This window comes from Medicago sativa, chromosome 4 (assembly GCF_051527215.1).
Source record: "Medicago sativa cultivar Bolivia chromosome 4, Bolivia_mono, whole genome shotgun sequence".
In the NCBI taxonomy this organism is placed as follows: Eukaryota; Viridiplantae; Streptophyta; class Magnoliopsida; order Fabales; family Fabaceae; genus Medicago; species Medicago sativa.
This window is the reverse complement of record NC_140752.1, coordinates 9,716,944-9,739,253: the sequence shown is the minus strand read 5'-3', so window position 1 is coordinate 9,739,253 and position 22,310 is coordinate 9,716,944. Positions and strand designations below refer to the sequence as shown.

General features: G+C 32.2%; 2 protein-coding genes across 2 annotated transcripts; both read left to right on the top strand.

Annotated features, from left to right (window-relative positions):
* The first annotated feature begins 656 nt into the window (after positions 1 to 656).
* On the top strand, positions 657 to 5,267 carry LOC146926133 (S-adenosyl-L-methionine-dependent methyltransferases superfamily protein). The gene is given in 8 exon segments (XM_085758523.1): positions 657 to 769; positions 835 to 896; positions 2,502 to 2,635; positions 3,079 to 3,221; positions 3,498 to 3,569; positions 4,600 to 4,707; positions 4,908 to 5,074; positions 5,076 to 5,267. Coding segments are annotated over 8 exon segments (810 nt in total). The 5' UTR covers positions 657 to 696; the 3' UTR covers positions 5,127 to 5,267.
* A 918-nt stretch (positions 5,268 to 6,185) lies between these two features.
* LOC146926132 (uncharacterized) lies at positions 6,186 to 8,142 on the top strand. The gene is made up of 3 exons (XM_085758521.1): positions 6,186 to 6,784; positions 7,725 to 7,796; positions 7,939 to 8,142. Exons 1-3 carry the CDS (start codon positions 6,287 to 6,289, stop codon positions 7,948 to 7,950), a joined length of 582 nt encoding a protein of 193 aa, XP_085614647.1. The 5' UTR covers positions 6,186 to 6,286; the 3' UTR covers positions 7,951 to 8,142.
* The last annotated feature ends 14,168 nt before the right edge of the window (positions 8,143 to 22,310 follow it).

The window sequence follows — 22,310 nt, the reverse complement described above, 5'->3', positions numbered from 1 at the left end:
AAATATGTTTATATTTGAATAAGTTAGCATATTTTGCAACTACTTCTATAATATATACTCTCTCCGTCTTAAATTATAAGTCGTTTTGACCATTTCATATGATAAAGAGATATTATGAGTTGCGTTACGAAATTGTCCTTAACAAATGATATGAAAAAGATAAATAAAAAAAATGATAGGAGGAATAGTAACAAATAGTTAAATGTATTGTAGGATTTGAAAAAAAAAATTGTAGTGTAGGATTTTATTTGAAAAAGGAATTTTTTTTTGAAGGAAATTGAAAAAGAATTTTAATCCCTATTTTAAAACTTTTGATGAGGGTTTATAATAATGATTCATTCCTCACCTTACAATTCGGTTTTGTAAGGATAAGTTAGGCTCCAAATTTCAACTTAGTTTCACATATTATTGCAATATCCGACGTAACTTAAAAAATTGTGATTTTTGGTCCAATAATGATGAATTTGAAGAGAAAGTAAAAAAAAAAAAATATCACTTTTAATGAAAAAAATCACCACTTTTAAACTAAAAAATGCAATTTCATGGTCAAAAATCCAAATTATAACAAAAAAAATTCCAAAAGAAATTTTAAATACCTCAAGGACTAAATCGAATTCCATTAGTAAAAAAAAAAAAAAAACCACTACATCCAATTCGAGAGTTGGTGACTGAGATTGACAAGAAAGGAACTAAGAAATGGACATAGCTCTCTTCTCTACTTCATCCCTCTTCTCCGAAGAAGATGATGACGATGACATTCATACCAAAGGTACTACTTTCTCTCTATGCTTCTTCTTTCATCCCTATGTTGACAAATTATGTTTCTGAATGCAGATGAGGAAAACGCTGAGACTCATGAAACCTATGTTGAAAGGAAGCATCAGTTCCCTGGAATGGTAATGTAAAGTTTTCATTTTTAATATCTTCAATCGCCATTATTTGGGGCTATTCAATTCAATATTTTAGGATTACAATTTTAAGGATTTAGCTTAATTGCTGTGATGTTCACTTTCTTTTGAGCACAAGTTGAGTTTACAATTGAAAATGGGTATTATTATTGATAGACCAAAATTGAGATTGTAATCAATGTTTTTAATCGTGATTGTGGTGTGGTATGTGTCACGGTGACGTTGTGATCTTTACTATTTCAGAGAATTGCAATTAAATGCGGGTTGATTCTGCTTTAATTGCAGCCGTGTTATTGCAAAGAAAACCTTGATTGTAATGTTGCCTCAACGGAAATGCAATTTCATGTGTTAAGAAGAATGTGTTCTACCATGCACCCCACTTGGTAGGAAATTTGTATGATGCGGAGTTGAATATTTTAAAAGCTAACTAGCAGTTTTCTTTTAAAGATCTTAGCACAGCACACATTCTTAGTCAAAAAGATTAGGTGAACTTGGTTGGGACTTCAGATGAAAATAAGGGAAGTAAAGATTGGTAGTATTCACTTGCTTGATGAGTTTCAAAATAAAGGAATACAAACAAAAACGACTTCAGTTCATTCCAATTAGAAAGATCTTAGCTTATGTTTGTATTGGCGATGGATTTGTTGTAAACGCGCGTTTGGAGAGATCCTACATTTTGTACCATCTCTATTATCAATTCACAAGGCTCTCAAACGCATGGTAGCAGTGGTGAAACGCCAAAACAAACACATACTTAGTGTTACAAAATACAAACGTTTTTAGGCAACCCACCCATTTTTCTAAAATATTAGGTAAACTTGGTTGGGCTGAAAACAAGGGAAGTAAAGATTGGTAGTATTCACTTGCTTTCTAAGTATCAGAATAAAGGAATAGAAACAAAGATGCCATCATTACAATTACAAGCTTTTCTAATATCTCAAATTAGGTTATAATCAAAGTAAAATTGTAATGTCTAGTGGTCAGATATATTAAATAATCACGTGCCATAGTATGCTTCTATTCTCTGCTTCTGGAAGAATAATGTAAGATTGTTGTGTTCGCCTATGGTCAACTACATCAATCCACCAAGTGGATCTTATTATTGGATCAAATAATTTGACATGGTATATTAGATTGCAGTTTTTTTCAACTGTGTTTTATGTGTATGGCTGTCTGTTTTTGTTGCCATTTGCTTTTGTTGTTTTTGTTGATAATTTGGGACATTCATTTGTCTGTCATGTTGTTCATGTTAGACACGCTAGTTCCATGAATTCCCTTTGACAGGACATGACACATTTCTAAACTTCAATGCTTCTTGTGCTTGAGGTTTTGTTAACTAGTGTTGTTAAGTAGAGGCTATATCAGCACTATAGCGCTATAGTGTAGTGGAATTCGAACAAATGGCTATTGTTCTGCGATATGTTATTTATGCAAAATGTTGTCAAATAGCAGTTATTGCGGCGCTATAGCACTATTGTGTTGCAAAATTTGAAATTTCGAACAAACCACTATTTTGTTTTGATCCACGATTGACAACACTGTCATCAACATTTCATCATTCTGAAGTTCTTTATGCCATTATCTTCTATGCAGGAACTGATTATCCGAGAATTTTCCTTTCATCAACTGAATGCTAATTTGCTCTGGCCAGGAACTTTTGCATTTGCAGAATGGTTAGTTCAACACAGATCATGCATTGAAGGACGGCGTACCATTGAGTTGGGGAGGTATTTTAATTACTCACACATCCTTTAATTTATATAAGCTATAATTCGCAACCCTTTTTTATATCTTAACTCGATCCTATGTCACTTGTGTGTGCATCTATCAATAACCGCTCTTGGTTGTACGTTTTTCTTCTTGAATAGAACACTTAGCTGCAATCTCTTGTAGAAATATATAAACAGGTTCATAGTTAGAGATGGAGCATTGGCCCCATTGGTCATCAAATAAATGCAAGTATTTCTATTACCATGAGATGTATTCATCTGAAAATTAATGAGCTTAGTTGCTACTATATTTTTTCTGTATAATTTATTAGCCAATACGTCAAAATATCCAGCATAAAAAAATGATCTATTTCATGTTATATGATTTCATATCCTTTGCAGATTTTAATTTCGGAAATTTGATTTCATGTTTTTTCTTGCTTGTGTTGCATCCATATCAGTGGCACAGGTGCTTTGGCCATATTTCTTCGAAAATCATATAATCTTGATATTACAACTTCAGACTATGATGATCAAGAAATAATGGAGAACATAGCTCACAACTGTGGTGCAAATGATTTACCTGTCATTCCTCATATAAAACGTGAGTATTCTTTCAAATCATCTAGTCATCTTTTGCTGCTCATACACATAGATGCTGATTGTCACTTCTCCAACCAAACATGAAACAACTATTTTTGTTCCGTCCATAACAATATTTTTACAAATCAAACGGACCCTACGGTACATAATGTAAATATTTGCTTGTTCAGACTCACATTTCTCTCTAATTTTATATCATTTAATTTAAACTTTGTTTTACTATTTATTCTCATATTACTTTCTGTTCTAGAAGTACTAAATGTGTTTCTGTTTTCAGACACTTGGGGAGACAAGTTTCCAAATTCTGACCCTGATTGGGACCTGATAATTGCGAGTGACATCTTATTGTGTAAGATTATTATCTTCTAATTTACTGTCTCTGTTACCCATTTTCCCTCTTAATAAAATGTTAGTTCATTACAACTAATAGAATTTATCAATTTCGGTGGGCTAGTTTAGCTTCTTCAAAAGAAAACAAAAAACAGAGAATTTATCCATTAGGGAATAGTTCAGTCATTATTGGTCTTAAATCAGTTCAACTACCTCGAATTTTTCTTGCACATTGAAACATATGAAATACTAAATCATAAGAAATAAAAGCAAATTCCATTTGAAATATCTGAGTTCTCTGCTGAGTTGGTTATTAGTACTTAACAAATGGCTTCCCAGAATAACATCAGTGAAATTAATCATTACTAATATTCCAAGTGAAAATTGCCCTCATCCCATGAGATGTGTCTAAATGACACACACACACCCCTTCTCTATTTTGTAAAAGACACTTGCCTCTCCTGAATTATACTCACCCGCGCGGAAGAGAGAGTATATGTGTCATTTAGACATATCTCAGGGGAGGTGTGTGCCATTTAAACAAACCTAAGGGAAGGTGAGTGTAATTTCTCCAACAAATAAGGGTGGTGGGTGTTTGATTGAAAAATCGAAGAGGGGGGTGCATATGGTATTTGAGCATACCTCAGTGAGGGGAGTGCAATTCCCATATATTTCAATGATTAAGATATTTTCTTAACATCATATTAATACATACTAGAAGTAGGCTTAAACTATGGAATAATAGAATATGATATAAATAATATTGCAAAGTTCTGAAGCTTGTAAAATATAATCTTAAAATCAATAACAAAATTTCAACAGTAGTTGCCAATGATATTGAAAGTTCCACAAAAGTAAATTTTTGTTGGAATGTTGTCATACATTAAAGATCAAAAGGCCCGTTTATGTTGAAATAGATTAAACTGTAATACATGTTTATATTTCAAACAAGGAGAGTATAAATATTAAAAATAAGAGAGAGACCTTTGTAATTTAAACATTTATTTATATTTTCTGACAAATTTCTCTCTCAAATCAAATGTTTGTAGATGTGAAACAGTATCCGAATCTGATACAGACGATTTCATTTCTTCTCAAAAGTTACAAGCACAGTGATAGGGCTCCCGTTTCTCCGACTGGGAATGATGAGACTCATGGTAACTTGCTCGAGACCCTTCTAACATTGTCTATTTTAAGCGTAGTCGAATTTGAAAAATTTGTTGTTATGTTGTGATACTCTATTTAGTGATGCTATAGCACTGTAGTGCAGTGGAATTTGAACAAAGTGCTATTTTCTGCAATTCACGATTGAAAACACTGCTCAAGATTGCACTTTTACTTGTTCTTGTGCTTGCAGGAGGTGTAGCGTTGCCTTGGCCAGCTTTTCTGATGAGCTGGAGACGTAGAATTGGAAAGGAAGACGAATCGATTTTCTTCAATGGTTGTGAGAAAGCTGGTCTACAAGTGAAACATATTGGATCCCGTGTATATTGCATCAGTCCCATTGAAAATGAGAAGTCAAACAAAATGCTTGATGAAAAAAGGTAGCGTTCAAGCTTCCGCTGGAGGAGAATGAAGTGAAAATTGGAAATTGACATAGTTTAATTTGCTGCAACTAGTAACTGATAGTCACACCTTTTATTGGCTCACTTAATTGATGTAAGTTTAAAATAATTCATACAGTGAAGGTATAATTGACACAAAATAGTTAATGTAACATTGAATGTTCCTTTTGAGAACAAAAAACACATCAGTGAATGTTCCAAAAGTGCTTCATACTCTGCTCCTTTGGGAGATGGTCTTACTATCCAAGTTGGTTTCATTCTTTCTTCTTTTCTAGTGATGATGTTGTTATTTTCCACCGTCTGATTCTCAAACTGATGCGTGTATTGTCATGTAGTTTGAACTGATATTCTAACTAGGGAGAGTTCAGAAATATTCAATTATTGATTTTTGTGAAATGTGTATGATTATTCACTTGGATTCATGAATCATCTGCACTGTTATTGCATAATCATTGGAGTGATGCTTAGGCTTGTAAGTTGTGCTTTCATGAATCATCTGCACTGTAGATTTGTTGTTAGCTCATTATTTGTCGATTTCATAATTGACACGTTCATTTGGTTCCGCAATGACATCACACCGTAATTGCAGTGTGATTTTCAGTCAGTCGTAATGTAACTGCATCAAATGTTAGATGATCGCTCAAATATTTAAAATTTCAAAACCATAAATCTCAATCTACTATAGATCTAATAAAAAAATCTTACCTTTAATAGTCTCTCAACCGTGTATTTCAAGTACCATCCAATAATCCCTCAAAAAAAAAAAAGTACCATCCAATAAGTATTTACGTAGCAAAATACCAAAAACAAAAGAGAACGAACATTACTAGATTCGATCACCATAAAAAATAAAAGTTTGATACTGTCAAGTATGTTTGGATTGAAGGTCACATTACTTGATATATGTTGTACATATTGTAGCAAGCTTATCAATAATATCTTACCCCACAAAAAGACACACGACACATACACAAGTAATGTACAAAATAGGAAACCACCCCCAAAATTTCCCACGCAAAAGCCAAACCATGCAAAACCCTTCATCTACGTAATGTTATTCACTACTCATTTCCAACTCAATACTTACAATGTTGCTCATCAAATCAAAACCACTCACCTTTTAGTAATCTTCTCATACTCAAATCTCATCTAACTAATAAAAAAAAATCCAATGACATACTCAAAACAAGACACCCAAAACTACCTCGTTATACCACGATGCTGTGTCTTCCTATTATGGATAGTGTTTCTAACATTGTGTATAACGGCGTTGTTTTTCCTATGGCCATTAAACCCAGAAATTGAAATGGAAAATTTAATAGTCAAACGAGCAAAAGTTCACCCGTTACCACCGTTAAGTGCTGATGTGTCATTATCAGCAACCGTTAAAATTCACAACAAGGTTTTGTACTGGATGCAACTAGATGAGGTTGATGTTGGCATCAAGTATCGTGGGCATAAGCTTGGTCACGTGGAAACTAGGGGTTGGCACGTGAAGGGTTGGGGTTCAGAACATGTGTTTGGGGAGCTTGAGTTTGGGGGACTTCCTTCTGCAGATGTGGCACATTTGATGCAGGATCTTGCTAAGGCTAGGGTTCATTTTCATACTGCTGTTGAAGTTGTGGGAAATCTTGGACTTTTTACCTTTCACTTCCCTAATATTTTCAAGGTATTATAATATTATTTTCATCATCCTTCAATTAATTACATATTCCAAAATAAAGCCATATCGACCGATTTAGTGACCGATTTAGTGACCGATTTAGAGACCGACTAAACAAGTGAAAAGGCCAAATTGGTCGCTAAATTGGCCGTTAACATTATTAGCAACCGGTGGTTTGAAGGCATTTTGCAAACCGGACACCAAATAGATCGCTAGGTCATTTAGTAACCGATTTTAAAATTCGGTTGATGAATCAACCGCATGACTAAAATAATTCGGTCACTAAATTTTTAGTAGTGTATACCACCGTTTGATGGTACAAGTGAAAAGGAAAATTATGTAAGTAATATCATATTTGAATTTACTTTGTCAATAAAAAATAAATAGAATTCTGTAATTTGAAATTAGATTGATTGCTTATATAAATAAAAAAATAGATTGATTCAATTAAAATTATTCTAGACTCTAGAGCATTTAGAGTGTTAGATCTAACCATGAAATGCTCTTGATTATCTAAGCTTCTCTAGTGTTAAAATCAATTCTCATTTCAATGGATTTGGATCTCCACCTTGAATAGTTTTGCTGAGCCATAAGAAATGGGAGATGATTAAAAAGAAAGAGACATTGAGTGGGAATGCTCAATTCTGTAGTAATCACAAGCTCACAACTGTCCCGTGAGCTTAACTCAGTTGGTTGGGACAATGCATAATATATGCAAGGTTTGAGGTTCGAACTCCCAGACACCACAAAAAAAAATCACAAGCTCACAACTTCTATCGGTGTTGATCCTTTATAGTCGCTATATTGTGCAACGATCGTAGTGATATGTGTCCTTTATAGACCAATTTCATTCTTTTATTATTAACATGGAAAAATTTCAACTCCTCCATTTTTTTCCTTTATCACTTTCCAAATAACTTGGATTTTGTTTTTCATGTTTTAATAGGTAAAACTATCATGTGAGGTTTTGGTGAATACAAAAAACCATACCATTGTGCATAGCCATTGTGTTGAAAAGGTAAAGCTTAAGAGTTATAGACCTGGCCTTGGTGAGGTCGTATAACAATCTCTTTGGATAACTTGATATTGCACTATTCGTCAATTAATCATTTAATCTGCTTATCTTGTACTAAGACTGTTTATGCTTTGAATGATAAAAGGCGAAGGACTGATTCTGCAAATGTTCTGCAATGCAACCATGGTGCAAAGCGCAAAAGATGGTAGTCCCCATCGATCAATATGTATACATCTCGATACATACAATATATCGCAAGTTTGAAATATATTAAGAGTTTAATTTATATACATTGTCGGTGTATAATTTTTTTCAGTATACAAAAGATGGTAGTCCTAACTATTGTACTTATTTCATTATGCATAATTTCACTGCATCAAAGTTTACATTAACAATTATTTCAAAAAAAAAAATGTTTACATTAACAATGCTGAAAAAGGACAAAAACAACCTGAAACAAGATGAATTATGAACTTGAGAATGGAGAATTTTTTTTTTCTTCTATCTTAATTATTTGAATATATGAATTTTCTAAAAAGAAAAATGTAAACGGGGAAAAAGATAATTTAAAAAAAATGTCATCTTTAATCTCTTAAAATGACTTCCACTTATTATTTCAAAAAGGACATCCACTTGTTACTTTTATTATTTTTGACTCATCCAGTTGTTGTTACTTTTAGCTGTGTTACTTGCACAACATTTCACATAAAAGGTGACAAGATTATATCATCACTGCATCCTTTTTTCTTTTCTTTTTTCTTTTTCCTTTTTATTTCCTTTAACGTCGACACAATCTAATGGCCCACAAACCTTTGAGGGATTAGTAGACAACTATTTTTTATATGAAAGGATCATTTCACTTTTACTATAATCTTCATTTTATTTTACCATAGTTCGAAACAAAACTAGAAACGTGGGGGAAAAATGGATGATGATGGAAAAGAATGTTGGGTGAGACAAAGCAAATACTTTAATGCATGACTTCACAAGCATGTCTAGTAGGAGCAAACGGTTAAAAACAGATAAGAAAAAAAAATATTAAACTTATGTCATAAAATTGCACTCTTAAGCACCAATCAATGTTTGTTTATGCATGCATGCACGGTGACGTTACAAAGTTACAATGAACCAAAATAACTGTGCACCTAAATACAATAAAAATTCCTCAAATTGTTGCATAGTTCTTGGGCCCCAAAAATTCAAAAACTATTACCGGCAGACCATATAAATCTTGCGTGATCACATAGAGGGTTGATGTATCCTTAAATGAGTGGATGGTCACTTGTTCTATATGAATATATGATAAACGAGTTTATCATTCTTATAGCTCTAAGTGGTGTAGGTTTGTTAGGATGTCCATGGACATGCAAGAAATGCCAAATTACATTAATTTTTTATGTTCTATGATTCCTAATGCAACTTATTTGTGTTTATTATACCTACTATCCTTGGACACATGGTAAGTAGCCTTATATGAGGTAGGGGTTATATGAGGTAGTCTTGGCTATCCTAATTCTTTTCTTTCCATAAGCTGAAATAATTTTATACTTAGTTACCCTGATACTATAATGTATATTAGCTACTCAAATAAATCTATTATTTTCTTTTGTAAAAAAAAGAAGGATCACTTGATTGGTAAATGTATTATTCATGTTTTAACACTTCGAGAGTCTTTATCATGATTTCAGAGAGTTTTTTCTACAATAAAAAATTTCAAGGCGAGATTTAATAGTTTATTTTGAAAATGATATTGTTGACAAATTTAGTTAAAACGTCAAATATTGATAAATTTGACTTCTTGAAGCGCCGTAGAACTCAACTCTCCTAAAAATTATTATCAGTTTTTATTTCCTTTGTGTTTACTTTACTTTATATTTTATATAAATACAAATTATTCTAAGAAATTTATTTTATGCTAGTAGTATAGTATGGCCACTGTTTAGACACGGTGTGTGTTTCTCCAAAGTAACTTGACAACTATGCCATGACCCATGACTAAGTGGTATTACAGTCACTAAGAATCTTTAATAAAAAAGCATATATAATACAAATTTGAATTGCTGACTTCAAAAGGGATTTTTAGTTTTGCTTTAAAAAACATGTAATACCAATTTGAATTGCTGACATCAAATGGAATTTTAATCCTTAAAAAAATAAATCAAAAGGAATTTTAAATGTTGCTGGATTATCCAATCTTTTTTCCTTTTCATTTTCTTGGTAATATCTAGCTCAAAGTATGTGCTTTGCTGAGGTGGTGATGAGGAAAATTGAAAAAAGGGAAAGGCAAGTGGTTCATGCCATCACTATATAAATAGCCTTTGGTCTTAGTTTTAGAGCATATGCTCTCCAAACAACTTGATTCCTTAAACCATTTTATGCCTCCTATGTCCTCTACTTCATACACCATGGACCTTGAAAATTGCGACTGTTTAGGCTCAAGAAACAACTGCATTTGGTCAAGTTATGAGAGAATTGGAAATGATCCTATTGAATGTGTCAATGAACTTATGGCAAGAATGAAGATATCAAGCTTAAAAAATTTGTGGAAGAAAATCAAGAAAGAAAAGAAAAGGAGAATATTTACATCATCTTCACCCGTGTTTCGATATGATTCTAGCTCATACTTACAAAATTTTGATGATGGTTGTTATTTCACTGATCTTGATGATTTTTCAAGGTCATTCACAGCCCGATTTGCCGCACCATCCTCCAAGACTTTACAGAAGAATTTTGAAGTCATAAATGGTGAGGAAATATTGGGCTAAACAATGAGAGAGCTAGTAGAAACGTATGTAATTAATTAATTGAGTTCCTTAAATTGGTCTCCTATTTTTTTTTTCCTTGTGAGTTATGATACATAGTTGTTCAAAGATTTAGTATAATTAACTTGTAAATCTATTTCAACTATTAGATTTTGTAAATGATATTCTATATGATGATTTCATTTCTAACTTTTGTTGTCATATATGATTTTCTTATTTTTTGACATAGATGTTTTCACGATCAAATTTCAAAGAAGGACATAAAAATAATCTAACATTATATTGTACTACTGTATAAAAAAGTAAGTTATTTTGGAGTGTAGGGAGTACTTTTCTCACTGCCTCTATTGTACACAACGAAAATGAATAAATTTAACACTTGCTCATTCACACCGACGTGGATGCAAAAATGAATGAACTTGACCCTTACTCATTTACACTAACTTAATCTTGCATCTGAGTCAAGGGATCCTTACAACGACGAGGAAAAAGTCTTGCTATGGGATCTTTTGGATGGGGTTCATACTCCCCGTCCCACAAAAACTATGTCCCCGAGCAATTTACTAAAATACACTATTATGTGTATACACAAATGTTTTAAATGTTATATTTATCTGTCTTTTCGCAAAATATGTTTATAAACATTTGTGGGTTAAATTTTAATATTCTTTACTCCATATTTGATTAAAAATGATAGAAATTTGGTTCGTTATTTAATGCTTATAAGGTCCCCGGAGTGATTGCAGGGTTTGTGGAGATGGGGAAAAGAATGAAAAATTCCCTAGGACGAGAGATATGGACATGGTAAGGGCATTTTGGGTGATAGGGATGAGGAGTGGGGGAATACTCCTCGCCCCCGCCTCGTTAACATCCATACTTATTTAGCGGCAGCTTCGGGGTGAGATGGTGGGTGGGTAGCGAGGGACTATTATTTACGTCTGCTCCGTTTACATCCCTACTTATTTAGCTTATGAGAAAAATCTTCATGTGGATAAGTATTGTCTTGTTTACATAGTTCTAAAAGCTAGAAACTTTCCATTTCCTTTTTGTAATGCTAAATAGGGTAATAATCCAAGTTTCACCTAGAAGAGCATTCAGCATGAATTGAGAATTATAAAGAAATGTAGCTCAAAAACGCCTAGGAATGGAAGCACAATAACTTGTCCTACCATAGTGGATTTAAAGTACGAAGTCCTAAACCTCCCATTAACATAGTTTAAGATCTCATTAAGTCTAATCAAAGTGCTTGGATCACGACTATCATTAAACATAACTTTTAGGCTATCTCTGAATCAAACTTTTTATATTGGTTAACTAACTTTTTGTTATAAAAAGCCCTAACTATATTGAAATCATAGTTATAATATCTTATACAAAACATGGATTGCTTGGATTAACACAATTTTAAAGTTAAAAAACATACCTTTGGAGACTTATATTTTGAAACCAGTAGCTGTCCTCACGTCGGAACTATATATCGACCACAACTCTTATCTGCTAATTTTTCCTAGTTGTGTGTTACTCATGTTGAAACTTAGTGGGATCCAAATATGGTATATGATAAAACACTATGGCGTCATTTGATCCATGTAGTCGACCCCACTTAGTGGGATAAGGCTTGGCTGTTGTTGTTGTTGTTCTTGTTGTTACTCATGTTGAAACTTCAAACATTGTGTTGAATTGGTTTATTATCATCCTTGTTATTTTTAGTGTCTAAGACGAACATTAACGTTAACGCTTAACACTTAACTGTATATTTATTTTTCTCTAAATTTTTTATTTTATATATTTACTTTATCATATTTGGTTATATTTTTTTTGAAATACGCTCAAGCATGGAAATACCTTGTATTAGCATCCCCCTCTTTTAGTCATCTCGCTCTTGACGATTTTAATAAGAATAATGATATTTATACAACTATTTGATAACAACTTTTGTGTTAATATTATTTTTCTCTATTCTTAGTGGTCAAATACAATATAGAGAGAAAAAGGAAGAGAGGATAAAAGCATCATGTGAATATGAGAGAGAGTTGTCCAAAAAGTGTCACAAAATAATCGTACAAATATCCTTGCTTTAAAATAGGAACCATAACTTGTCAACCTTCTCTTTATACTCTACACCTTCATCCCACGACAACATATAATAGTAGTGTAGTTTTCTTTCTCCAGGAATTTGAAATTGAGAATGCAAAAAACAATTTTCTTTTATTTTAATTATTTGGATATTTGAATTTTTCAAAAAGAAAAATTTAAACGGGGAAAAAGATATAAAGCAAAATGTTATCTTTAATCTTTTAAAATGACCTCCATTTATTATTTCAAAAAAGACAACCAAAAAACACTTGTTACTTTTAATTCAGCTTTGTTACTTTACACAACTTTTCTCATTATAGGTGACAAAATTATCGTCACCATATTTTCCTTCTTTTTGTTTCCTTTGATCGTCGACTCAATTTAATGGCCCTTCAAATCTTTAAGGGCTTAGGTTTAGGAGACAACTTTTGTTTTTTGTTTTGTTTCTCTTTACTATAATTTTCTTTCTTATTTTCCTCATAGTTCCAAATAAAACTAGAAACTTGGGGAAATGGGGAAACAAAGGATGCTTAGGGGAAATAGGGTTGGCTAACACAAATTAAAGTTACTTTAATACGTGACTTCACAAGCTTGCTTTTTTTTTCTTCTTTCGTATGAGGAAGTTGTTTTCTTCTTTTGTATGAGGAAGTTGTTGGAGAGCTTGAGGAGTGCTTGGAGTGGCAATGAGCTAAACGTTTAGGATCCTCTAAGAGAGATATATCACACTCTTACTCAAAACTTTAAGACAATGAGCAATGGCGGATCTTTCTTGGGACCCATGGGAGCCATGGTACCCCCTAAGGTTTCTATATATATGATATAAGCCATGATATATCATTAACTTTCGTCTGACCTAGTGGTAAGCGCTTGGCAAATGTACTTGAGGTCGCGGGTTCAGCACCCCCTCATAGGGGTGGCAAATGGATGGTTTGGATGGAAATTGATGGATAAAATCAATGGGGTGGCAAATGGATGGTTTGGATGGAAATTATCAATGGGGTGGCAAATGGATGGTTTGGATGGAAATTGATGGATAAAAAAAAAATCCATTAACCATTTACAATCCACTAAATTTATTTAAACCATTTACAATCCACTAAATAACCATTTACAATCCACTAAATTTATTTAAAACAATCCAATCCAATCCATTAAAAATAAAATCCATCCAATCCATCCATTTTCAGTTTTTCATGGATGGATGTCCAATCCATCCATATATATATTTTTTTTAATTTCATAAAATAAAATACCAAAGCGAATAATTTTTTATGAAAAATAATTTATCTTTATCAATTGTTTGTTAAAAAAACAGCTTATTCAAAAACAACTTATTTTATACAAAACAGCTTATTACAATTTCTTTTTTAAAAAACAACTTATACAAAACAGCTTATTACTGTAACGCCCGTCGTAAATTATTTGATTATTTAGAAATATATTTATATGATTTATGAATTTAAGTGATTTATGAGGTTTACGTGATTTTACGAGAGATATATGATTTATATGAAAATTATGTGATTTATGTGATGTTGTGATTTTTAGAGATGTTATGAGGTGTTGAGACTTATTTTATTATTTAATAAAATAAGATATGAGAAATAAAATAAATATTGAGATATGGGGCTATTTTGTGAATATTACTTTCCATAATGTAACAATATTAAGTGTTATTAAAATAGCTCTAGGCAATTATATTATTAAACCTTTTTAGGGGAATTATATTATTATATATATTTATGATATTGAGAAGAAAGAAAGAAAAAACGAAAGTCAATTTTGTGTGACTTGTTGCCCACTCTCACCAATTGACTTCCCAAGATATATATATATGTATATGTCCCTTACCCGTACTTCTCATAGCCGCAAAAACAAATCCCAAAATTATATAGGAGAGAAACAACACTAGTGGCGGCGGCAACACAGTTATGGGAAATCAAGAGTGATAGAAGATTAAAATAAGGGGAACCGATGCACTTCTTCTTGAGTTTCTATGAAAAGAAGACATGACCTTTTTAAGTTGCTTGGATGCGTTATTGCCGTAGAGTTCTTTATGTTGTGCGAAAGCTTCATATCAGGTAAGGGTGAGACTAATTTTCAATATTATTAAGGGTGTAATTCTGTAGAATGAATTTAACATGATTAGGTTAAGTTTTGGTGAGAATTGGGAATTAGGGTTAAGATCGATTTTGATGATTGAACCATGAAAAGATGTTAGAATGATGCAAAATTAGTGTACAGACCTTAGATATTGCCTAAGATGATAATTAGATGCTAATTGGATGAAAGAAACATGAGAATAGGTGAAAAGTTGAGATTTTTAGGTTTCTGGCCGTACTGACATTCATCGCTCGCAACTGCGAACAAAAACACTCGCAATTGCGAGCTAGGAGCCATCGCTCGCCATTGCGAGCAAGATAGTTCGCCATTGCGAGCAGGACCTTAGGAATCCCAGAATGTGCGCTTTGCTCGCCATTGCGAGCAAAGTTACTCGCCACTGCGAGTTAGGCTGTTAGTTGCCCAAAATTGTCCCGATGCGATCCTTTCGCACGTGTAGTCTTGAGATGACCTTAGAAGTAAGTTAGAGAGCTGTTTAGGATGCTTTCATAAGCTCCAGAAGTCTGTTATGGTAACTGAAATTAGAAGTGTTGCAGCATGAATGCTATAATGATGTTTTATGATATTTATATTGATGTAATTAATTCTTTATGTGAATGTTAACACATTCAAGCGTTGTTAATTGTTGTATGTTGCTGCTGTTTTCTGTTGTCGACTGTTAGTGTCTTGAGGTTGCATGAGTCGGTCTATGTTGTTGGAATTTAAGAAGTTGTCCATGATTATGAGTCGTATGAGTTGTACACGTCGTTGTCTAAGTTGTTGGAAGTCGAGTTCATTGCATGCTCATTAAAGTTGGGGGCTTTAGGCCCGGCAGCCTTTGTGCTCATTAAAGTTGGGGGCTTTAGGCCCGGCAGCCTTTGTGCTCACACGTTGAAGAGCCTATTATGCTCATTTTGTTGTTGAATGGTACCACATGCATTTGCATATCAAGAGGTTCATGATGTTTAAGTTGTCAAGATGTTGTCGAGTTGATAGAGTTGCATGGTCAAAGATGAGTCGTGTTGTTAAGTTGTTGTTGAGTTGATAGAGTTGCATGGTCAAGGATGAGTTGTGTCGTCAAGTTGAGTGTTAAGTTGATTATGATTTGTGATGAAAATTAGTAATGGTATTGATGATTGTATTTGTTATGTAATGAAAAATTATGCTAATTGTTAATTGTTGATATGTTATTAATGTTTAAGTTGTTAAATGCATTTTATTGGATTATATGCTTAATGTATTGATTATGAAATCTCACCCCTTCTGCGTATATGTTGCCTCGACCGTGGGTAATGTGCAGGTAATAAAGATTAGAGGCGTTCATGAGTGGACTCTCAGTTGGTGTCTAGGTGCTCTGATACGTAACGAGATGGGGGCTTGCTTTTACTTCTATTCCTTACGTGTCTCTTTTATGAACTAATTTATGAGATTTTTCAATAAGGCCTGCGTGCCAAGACTTTTAAATGTTGAACTATTTTCCGCTGCAATAGTTTAAGATTTTTCATGATGTTGAATTTGAAGGATAATTATTATTATCCATTTTATGATTTTAAATGAAGTATGTGACATTCCGTTGTGATCAAAATACTCTGATTTTAAATGAAATTTTTATGTTGGGAAAACGGTGTGTTACAATTACAATCTCTTTTTTAAAAAACAACTTATAAAAAACAACTTATTTTATGCAAAACAACTTATTACGATCTCTTTTGTAAAAGTGATATTCTATATGATGATTTTATAATTTTTTCGTCTTATATGATTTTTTTATTTTGGTTTTTCATCTTATTGACCGTATATGTGTTACTGGAAAACTTTTTTATTGTTCAAACTTAAATAAAATTTATGTTTGTTTCCATTGATAAAGATATGGGTCCTTTTCTTTTATCAATAATTATTGTTATTGATATATATACCTATGTTTAATTTTTATCATAATATTTTACTTAATTTTAAACCTTAGGTGGTCGTGTAGAGAGTTTATGTATCTCTAGTTGAGTGGATGGTCACTTGTATATTAAGAACGTTCGTTCTTATAACTCTTGAGTGGGGTATGTTTGTGAGGATGTTTACACATATAATAATGATATTTGTACAGTTAATTTTAAACAATTTTTGTTATAGTTTTTCTCTTTTTATTGGACAAAAACAGTAAAGAGAGAAGGAGAAGATAGAAAAGAAACACGATAAGAATATGAGATAGAGTTATCCCAAAAAATTATTCAAAAATTATTGTATAAATATTATTTATCTTTCATGTATCCAAGAAATGCCAAACTAAATTAATTTTGTATGTTCTGTTAATCTTTTGATATAAAAGTATGTTATGTAATGTTATCTTTGTGCGCCGTGTATGTTTTACATAAGTTGATATATATTTTTTTAACTACTCTCATAATATAAATATTTATCTACTTGAAATAAGTTTCTATTTGTTGTAGAAATTAGGAATAAATTATTTCTACAAATAATAATCTATCATATAAATAAAAGCATCAATTAAATATTAAAGAGAATAAACAAGAGGGATAACAAGTAAACTTATCTTTCTTGAAATTGCGGTGATTGCGGTGACTTGACGTCGGTAACGGTGAAGTGAACAAACACGAAACCATGAAAGTGATAATCTGCCAAACACTAAACCGTTATATAACATGAGGCGTGACAAAGTCACTGTCCTTAAGGATTTATCCGCCTCATAAGCGCATATCCTCTCAGGATACAACATGTTCTTCCCTGATATGAATCACATCAGAGGTGACAGAACAGCTTGAATCTGATAAAAACAGGAGATGCAACCCAAGGATTAAAATATTTGGGAGGAGAGTAAACTATATTTGAGAGAAGAGTTGTTCTCGTTTTTTACTGATCAAGGGATAGCAAAAAGAAAAGAGCTTTTCTCATCATCTCTATTTTATTTGTTCACGTCAAAAAACATTTTATATGGCAACAAATAATGGCTGAATCATGCAAGAATAAAGCCACAATAATAGCTAATAAATTTTAAACGTTGTGAAGGAAAAAGTAACTCCCTTGACTCAGTAAACAAATTAAATGAGTTTAAATAAGTTATAATTGTATTAACTTTTGAAATATATTATATAAAAATACAACACTATTAATTAATAAAAAATGAGTATAAGACTATCAACAATGGTGGGTGCTTAACCTATTTAGCACCACGTTAGATAGGCACCTCCATTATGGAGTAAAATATATTGGTGCCTATGAAGAATGGTGGCTATGGAAGCACCCTCTCTCTCTTCATTTTTTGTTGGTCCTATTTAATAAATCTTAATAAATTAAATTAATTTTGTTGAAATATAATGATATGGAATTATTTGTGGGACCTATTTAATAATTTCTTTTGAGGTGCTGAGTTGGAGAAAATTGGTGCTTATTAAGTATTACAGTAAAATTAATGATGTAGATACGGAGGACCCATTTAAGCATCCAATTTTGGGTGCTCTGTTGTGGATGGTCTAAGTTCCGGTGAGTGTAGTTTAGTTGGCAAAAACATTGCAATATAAGGTCAAGATTTTGAATCATTAATTCACTATTTATTCATCTTAAAAGATGAATTTCTAATTATTAGATAGACTACTTGACAAAAACAAATCGAAAGTAAAAAAAGAGTATGACTTGACAAATAGATTTATTCATCTTGCATTGTTTTGAGACGTCAAATCACTACAAATCAAAGAGTTTTATCATCAATAAAAATTGTCAATACAAGTCTGAAACTAAATGGACCACGGATTTCTTAAAAATAATTTAATCATGTTACATTGAAAAAACATTGCTATTTATTTACTACAAACATCAATTATTGATGAATTTGACTACTTGAAACTTGTTAGTTTGTTAGTATTTTTTGGAGGTGACAATCGTACTCGAGACCACTCTTACTACTCTACTCCTTAACTCCCACCATAACTATCAAGTCAATCTTATAACTCTATTACTTTAATTTATATTTTATACAGTGTCTTTTTTATATTAATTAAGTAATAGTATATACTATTTAAAATTATATTTCATTTCTTTATATTTAGCCATCTCTTAAATTTACACTAGTTTTGCCACTGTTTAGACTTATGAAAAAAATATGCATATTGCATATGTAGGTCTTAGATGTTTGAAACATTCATTGTTTATCTTTCTGATAAGTAGTAACTTGACAACCAAGCAATGACCCATGTGACAACGTGGTATTACAGTCACTAAGAATCTTATAAAAGAAAAACATATCACACAAATTTGAACTGCTGAGATCAAAAGGGTGTATTAATATTGCTTTAAGAAAATACTAAATAATACCAATTTAAATTGCTGACATCAAAAGGAATTTTTAATGTCGTTGGATTAAGTAGTTCGAAGTATGTTTTTGCTGAGGTGGTTCTGAGGAAATTAAAAAATGGGAAAGGGAAAAATGGTTCATGCAATCACTATATAAATAGCCTTTGATCTTAGTTTTAGTGCATGCACTCCAAACACCTTGATTCCTTAAACCATTTTATGCCCCCTGTGTCCTCTACTCCATATACACCATGGACTTTGAAAATTGCGACTGTCTAGGCTCAAGAAAACAACTGCATTTGGTCAAGTAGTTATGAGAGAATTGCCAACGACCCTCTTGTATTTGTCAATGAATTTATGGCCAGAATGAAGATGGCAAGCTTAAAAAAATTGTGGAAGATCAAGAAAGAAAAAAAGAGTAGAATTTTTAGATTGCCTCCCATGTTTATATATGATCCTAAATCTTATAAAATTTTGACGATGGTTGTTATTCTACTGATTCAGATAATTTTTCAAGATCATTCTCAGATCGATTTGCATCACCACCCTCCAATATTTTTTAGAAGAATGTTGAAGTGATTGATGATGAAGAAATATTAGAGATAATGTAAATCCATTTTAACTATTAGGTTTCGTAATTTATCTTGTAAATCTATTTTAACTATTAGGTTTTGTAAAAGTGATATTCAATATGACGATGTTATCATTTTTTTTCGTCTAATAGGTTTTTTTAGTTTTTTTTGTCTAATTGACCATATATTGGACAACTTTTTTATTGTTCAAACTTCAAATAAAATTTATGTTTGTTTCCATTGAGAAAGATGTGGTGTTCTTTGACTATTTAACAACTAGACCATCGACCCGTGCTCCGCACGGGTCCTACCAGCTTACACATGCGCGTTTAAAGTTACGATTATTAGTCCCTTCCTATATTAATAAGTTAATTGGTTATAACTGAATCAATGTAAGTAATTTTTTTTTTGAAGACATCAAAATTGTAAGTAATATTTTATAAAATTCCAATTACGATAAATATTAGTCGCATAATGGTGACTTCAGTAATATAATTTGTTGCTTCCATTGGAATGCAATAAAATCAAAATATCGTACAAAAATCATTGATTTTTTGCACAACTTATCTTACATTACGAAATACTTTTGGATATACTACATTTGAAGTCACATTGGCATCTTGAACATTTTCATCAGTTGTAAGCATCTTCAATCCATCTCTGGAGGTAACTCTTGATATTGCAACATATAATTGACCATGTGAAAGCACATGACTTGGCAACTATATCTCAACTTTCTTCTGAGACTGTCCTTGACTTTTGTTAATAGTCATTGCGAAAGAAACAACTATCGGAAATTGTCTCAATTGAAATTTGAAAGGTATCATGACATCAGAAGGAGTAAGAGATAATCTTGGTATAAAAAAATAAATATGCCCTTTCCTTCAGGCACAAATTTATCCATTCTAGTTATGATTAATCTTGTGCCATTGCATAATCCTGATCTTTGATCTATATTCCTTAACAACATCACTGGAACACCAACCTTTAACCTGAGTTTGTAATTTGGAAGACCAAGTGTATTAATTGTGTTGAGAAATTCAGTAGTGTGGACAACATCAATTGCATCGCCATTTAGGTTTGTTGATAACGGCGAATCATAACTCAGATACATTTTTGCTTCGCTTGGAATCAAATCCAACATATAATCGTTTATTTGTTTGACAATTGAATTCTTTGGGGTTAATATAGCCTTGTCTTGAAAATAAGTTATATCAGTCATGCAATGTCAATTAAACTTCTCTAAATAGCGGAAAAAAGAGCATTGTAAACGAAGTGCATCAATAAACAATAAAAACACATAAACTAACAAACAACAATATCATATGACCTTAGTATGTGAATCGATCTAAAGAAATTTATTACTTAAAAAAAACACGTCAATTAAACTTTTCTAAACAGCGGCAAAAAAGAGCAATGTAAAGGAAGTGCGTCAATAAACAAAAACTCCACAGAAACTAATGGAGAGCATTAGCATATGACCTTCATATGTGAATCAATCTAAAGAATTTTCCTACTTTAAAAAATAATAAAAACATGCAAGGTCAATTAAACTTGTCTAAATAGCGGCAAAAAGAGCGTTGTAAACAAAGTGCAGTATAAGAAAATACATCACAGAAACAAACAGTCATCAATATTATATGATCTGAATATGTGAATAATATAAAGAAATTTCCTACTTCAAAAAATATTGTCAACATATAGGCTCACACTTTTCATATGCCATAACTAATGTAGACAAAAACCAACACATACACCAGAACATAAAACCTCGTTGTAGCTATGACGAAAATGGTATGCTTCAATAACAACATGCTTAAATGAAATGGATGTCATCTTTCAAACAATGAAGTGTAAATAAAGTTTCAAACTCACTATAAGACATGGTAGTATGCTGCTGATTTTGGCAAGACAAAAGGATTGAAGGAGGGTGGCAAGATTTCTATGTGTGTGGCCTCTATATATAGAGAGCCAGCTGAAGCTTTGAGAAGTTTAAACATTAATATGAAGTATTAAGTTGAGTAGTTGGCAGCACAAAGGAGACTTCAATGATGACATGTCCACACTTGGGAGGGAAATTCAAATTTGAAAACTTGAAATCAACATTAAATGATGGTACCAAAGCTTGCATAACACACCAAGGAGACTTTAATGATGACATGTCCACACTTGGGAGGGAAATTCAAATTTGAAAACTTGAAAATCAGCATTAAAAGCAGCATTAAATGATGGTATCAAAGCTTGCATAACACACCTAGGAGATGTGTTTGGGAGGGAAAACACAAAAGCAATTAGGGTTAAGCATTTGCTTGACCTAATTGGCTTTTATAATAAGTATGATATTTTATAGTCATGATTATGTCAAAAACTATTAATTTGAAAATATTCAAGCACTATGTCTCTTTTGTCAATGGAAGTCCAACCTCGAATTTCAAGGTTGGTAAGGAACTTCCTTATCCGAGGGAATATTACCTATTCTTTTCTTGATAGCGGAAGATTGATAGATCTTGTGCGAACGACGATCTATCAATATTTATAATCATGGGTGTGTGTACAATGTATGTGTGTTTATATATATATATATATATATATATATATATATATATATATATATATATAGAGAGAGAGAGAGAGAGAGAGAGAGAGAGAGAGAGAGAGAGAGAGAGAGAAGATTCATTGACTCCAAGAGTGAGTCTAAAGAGTTACTC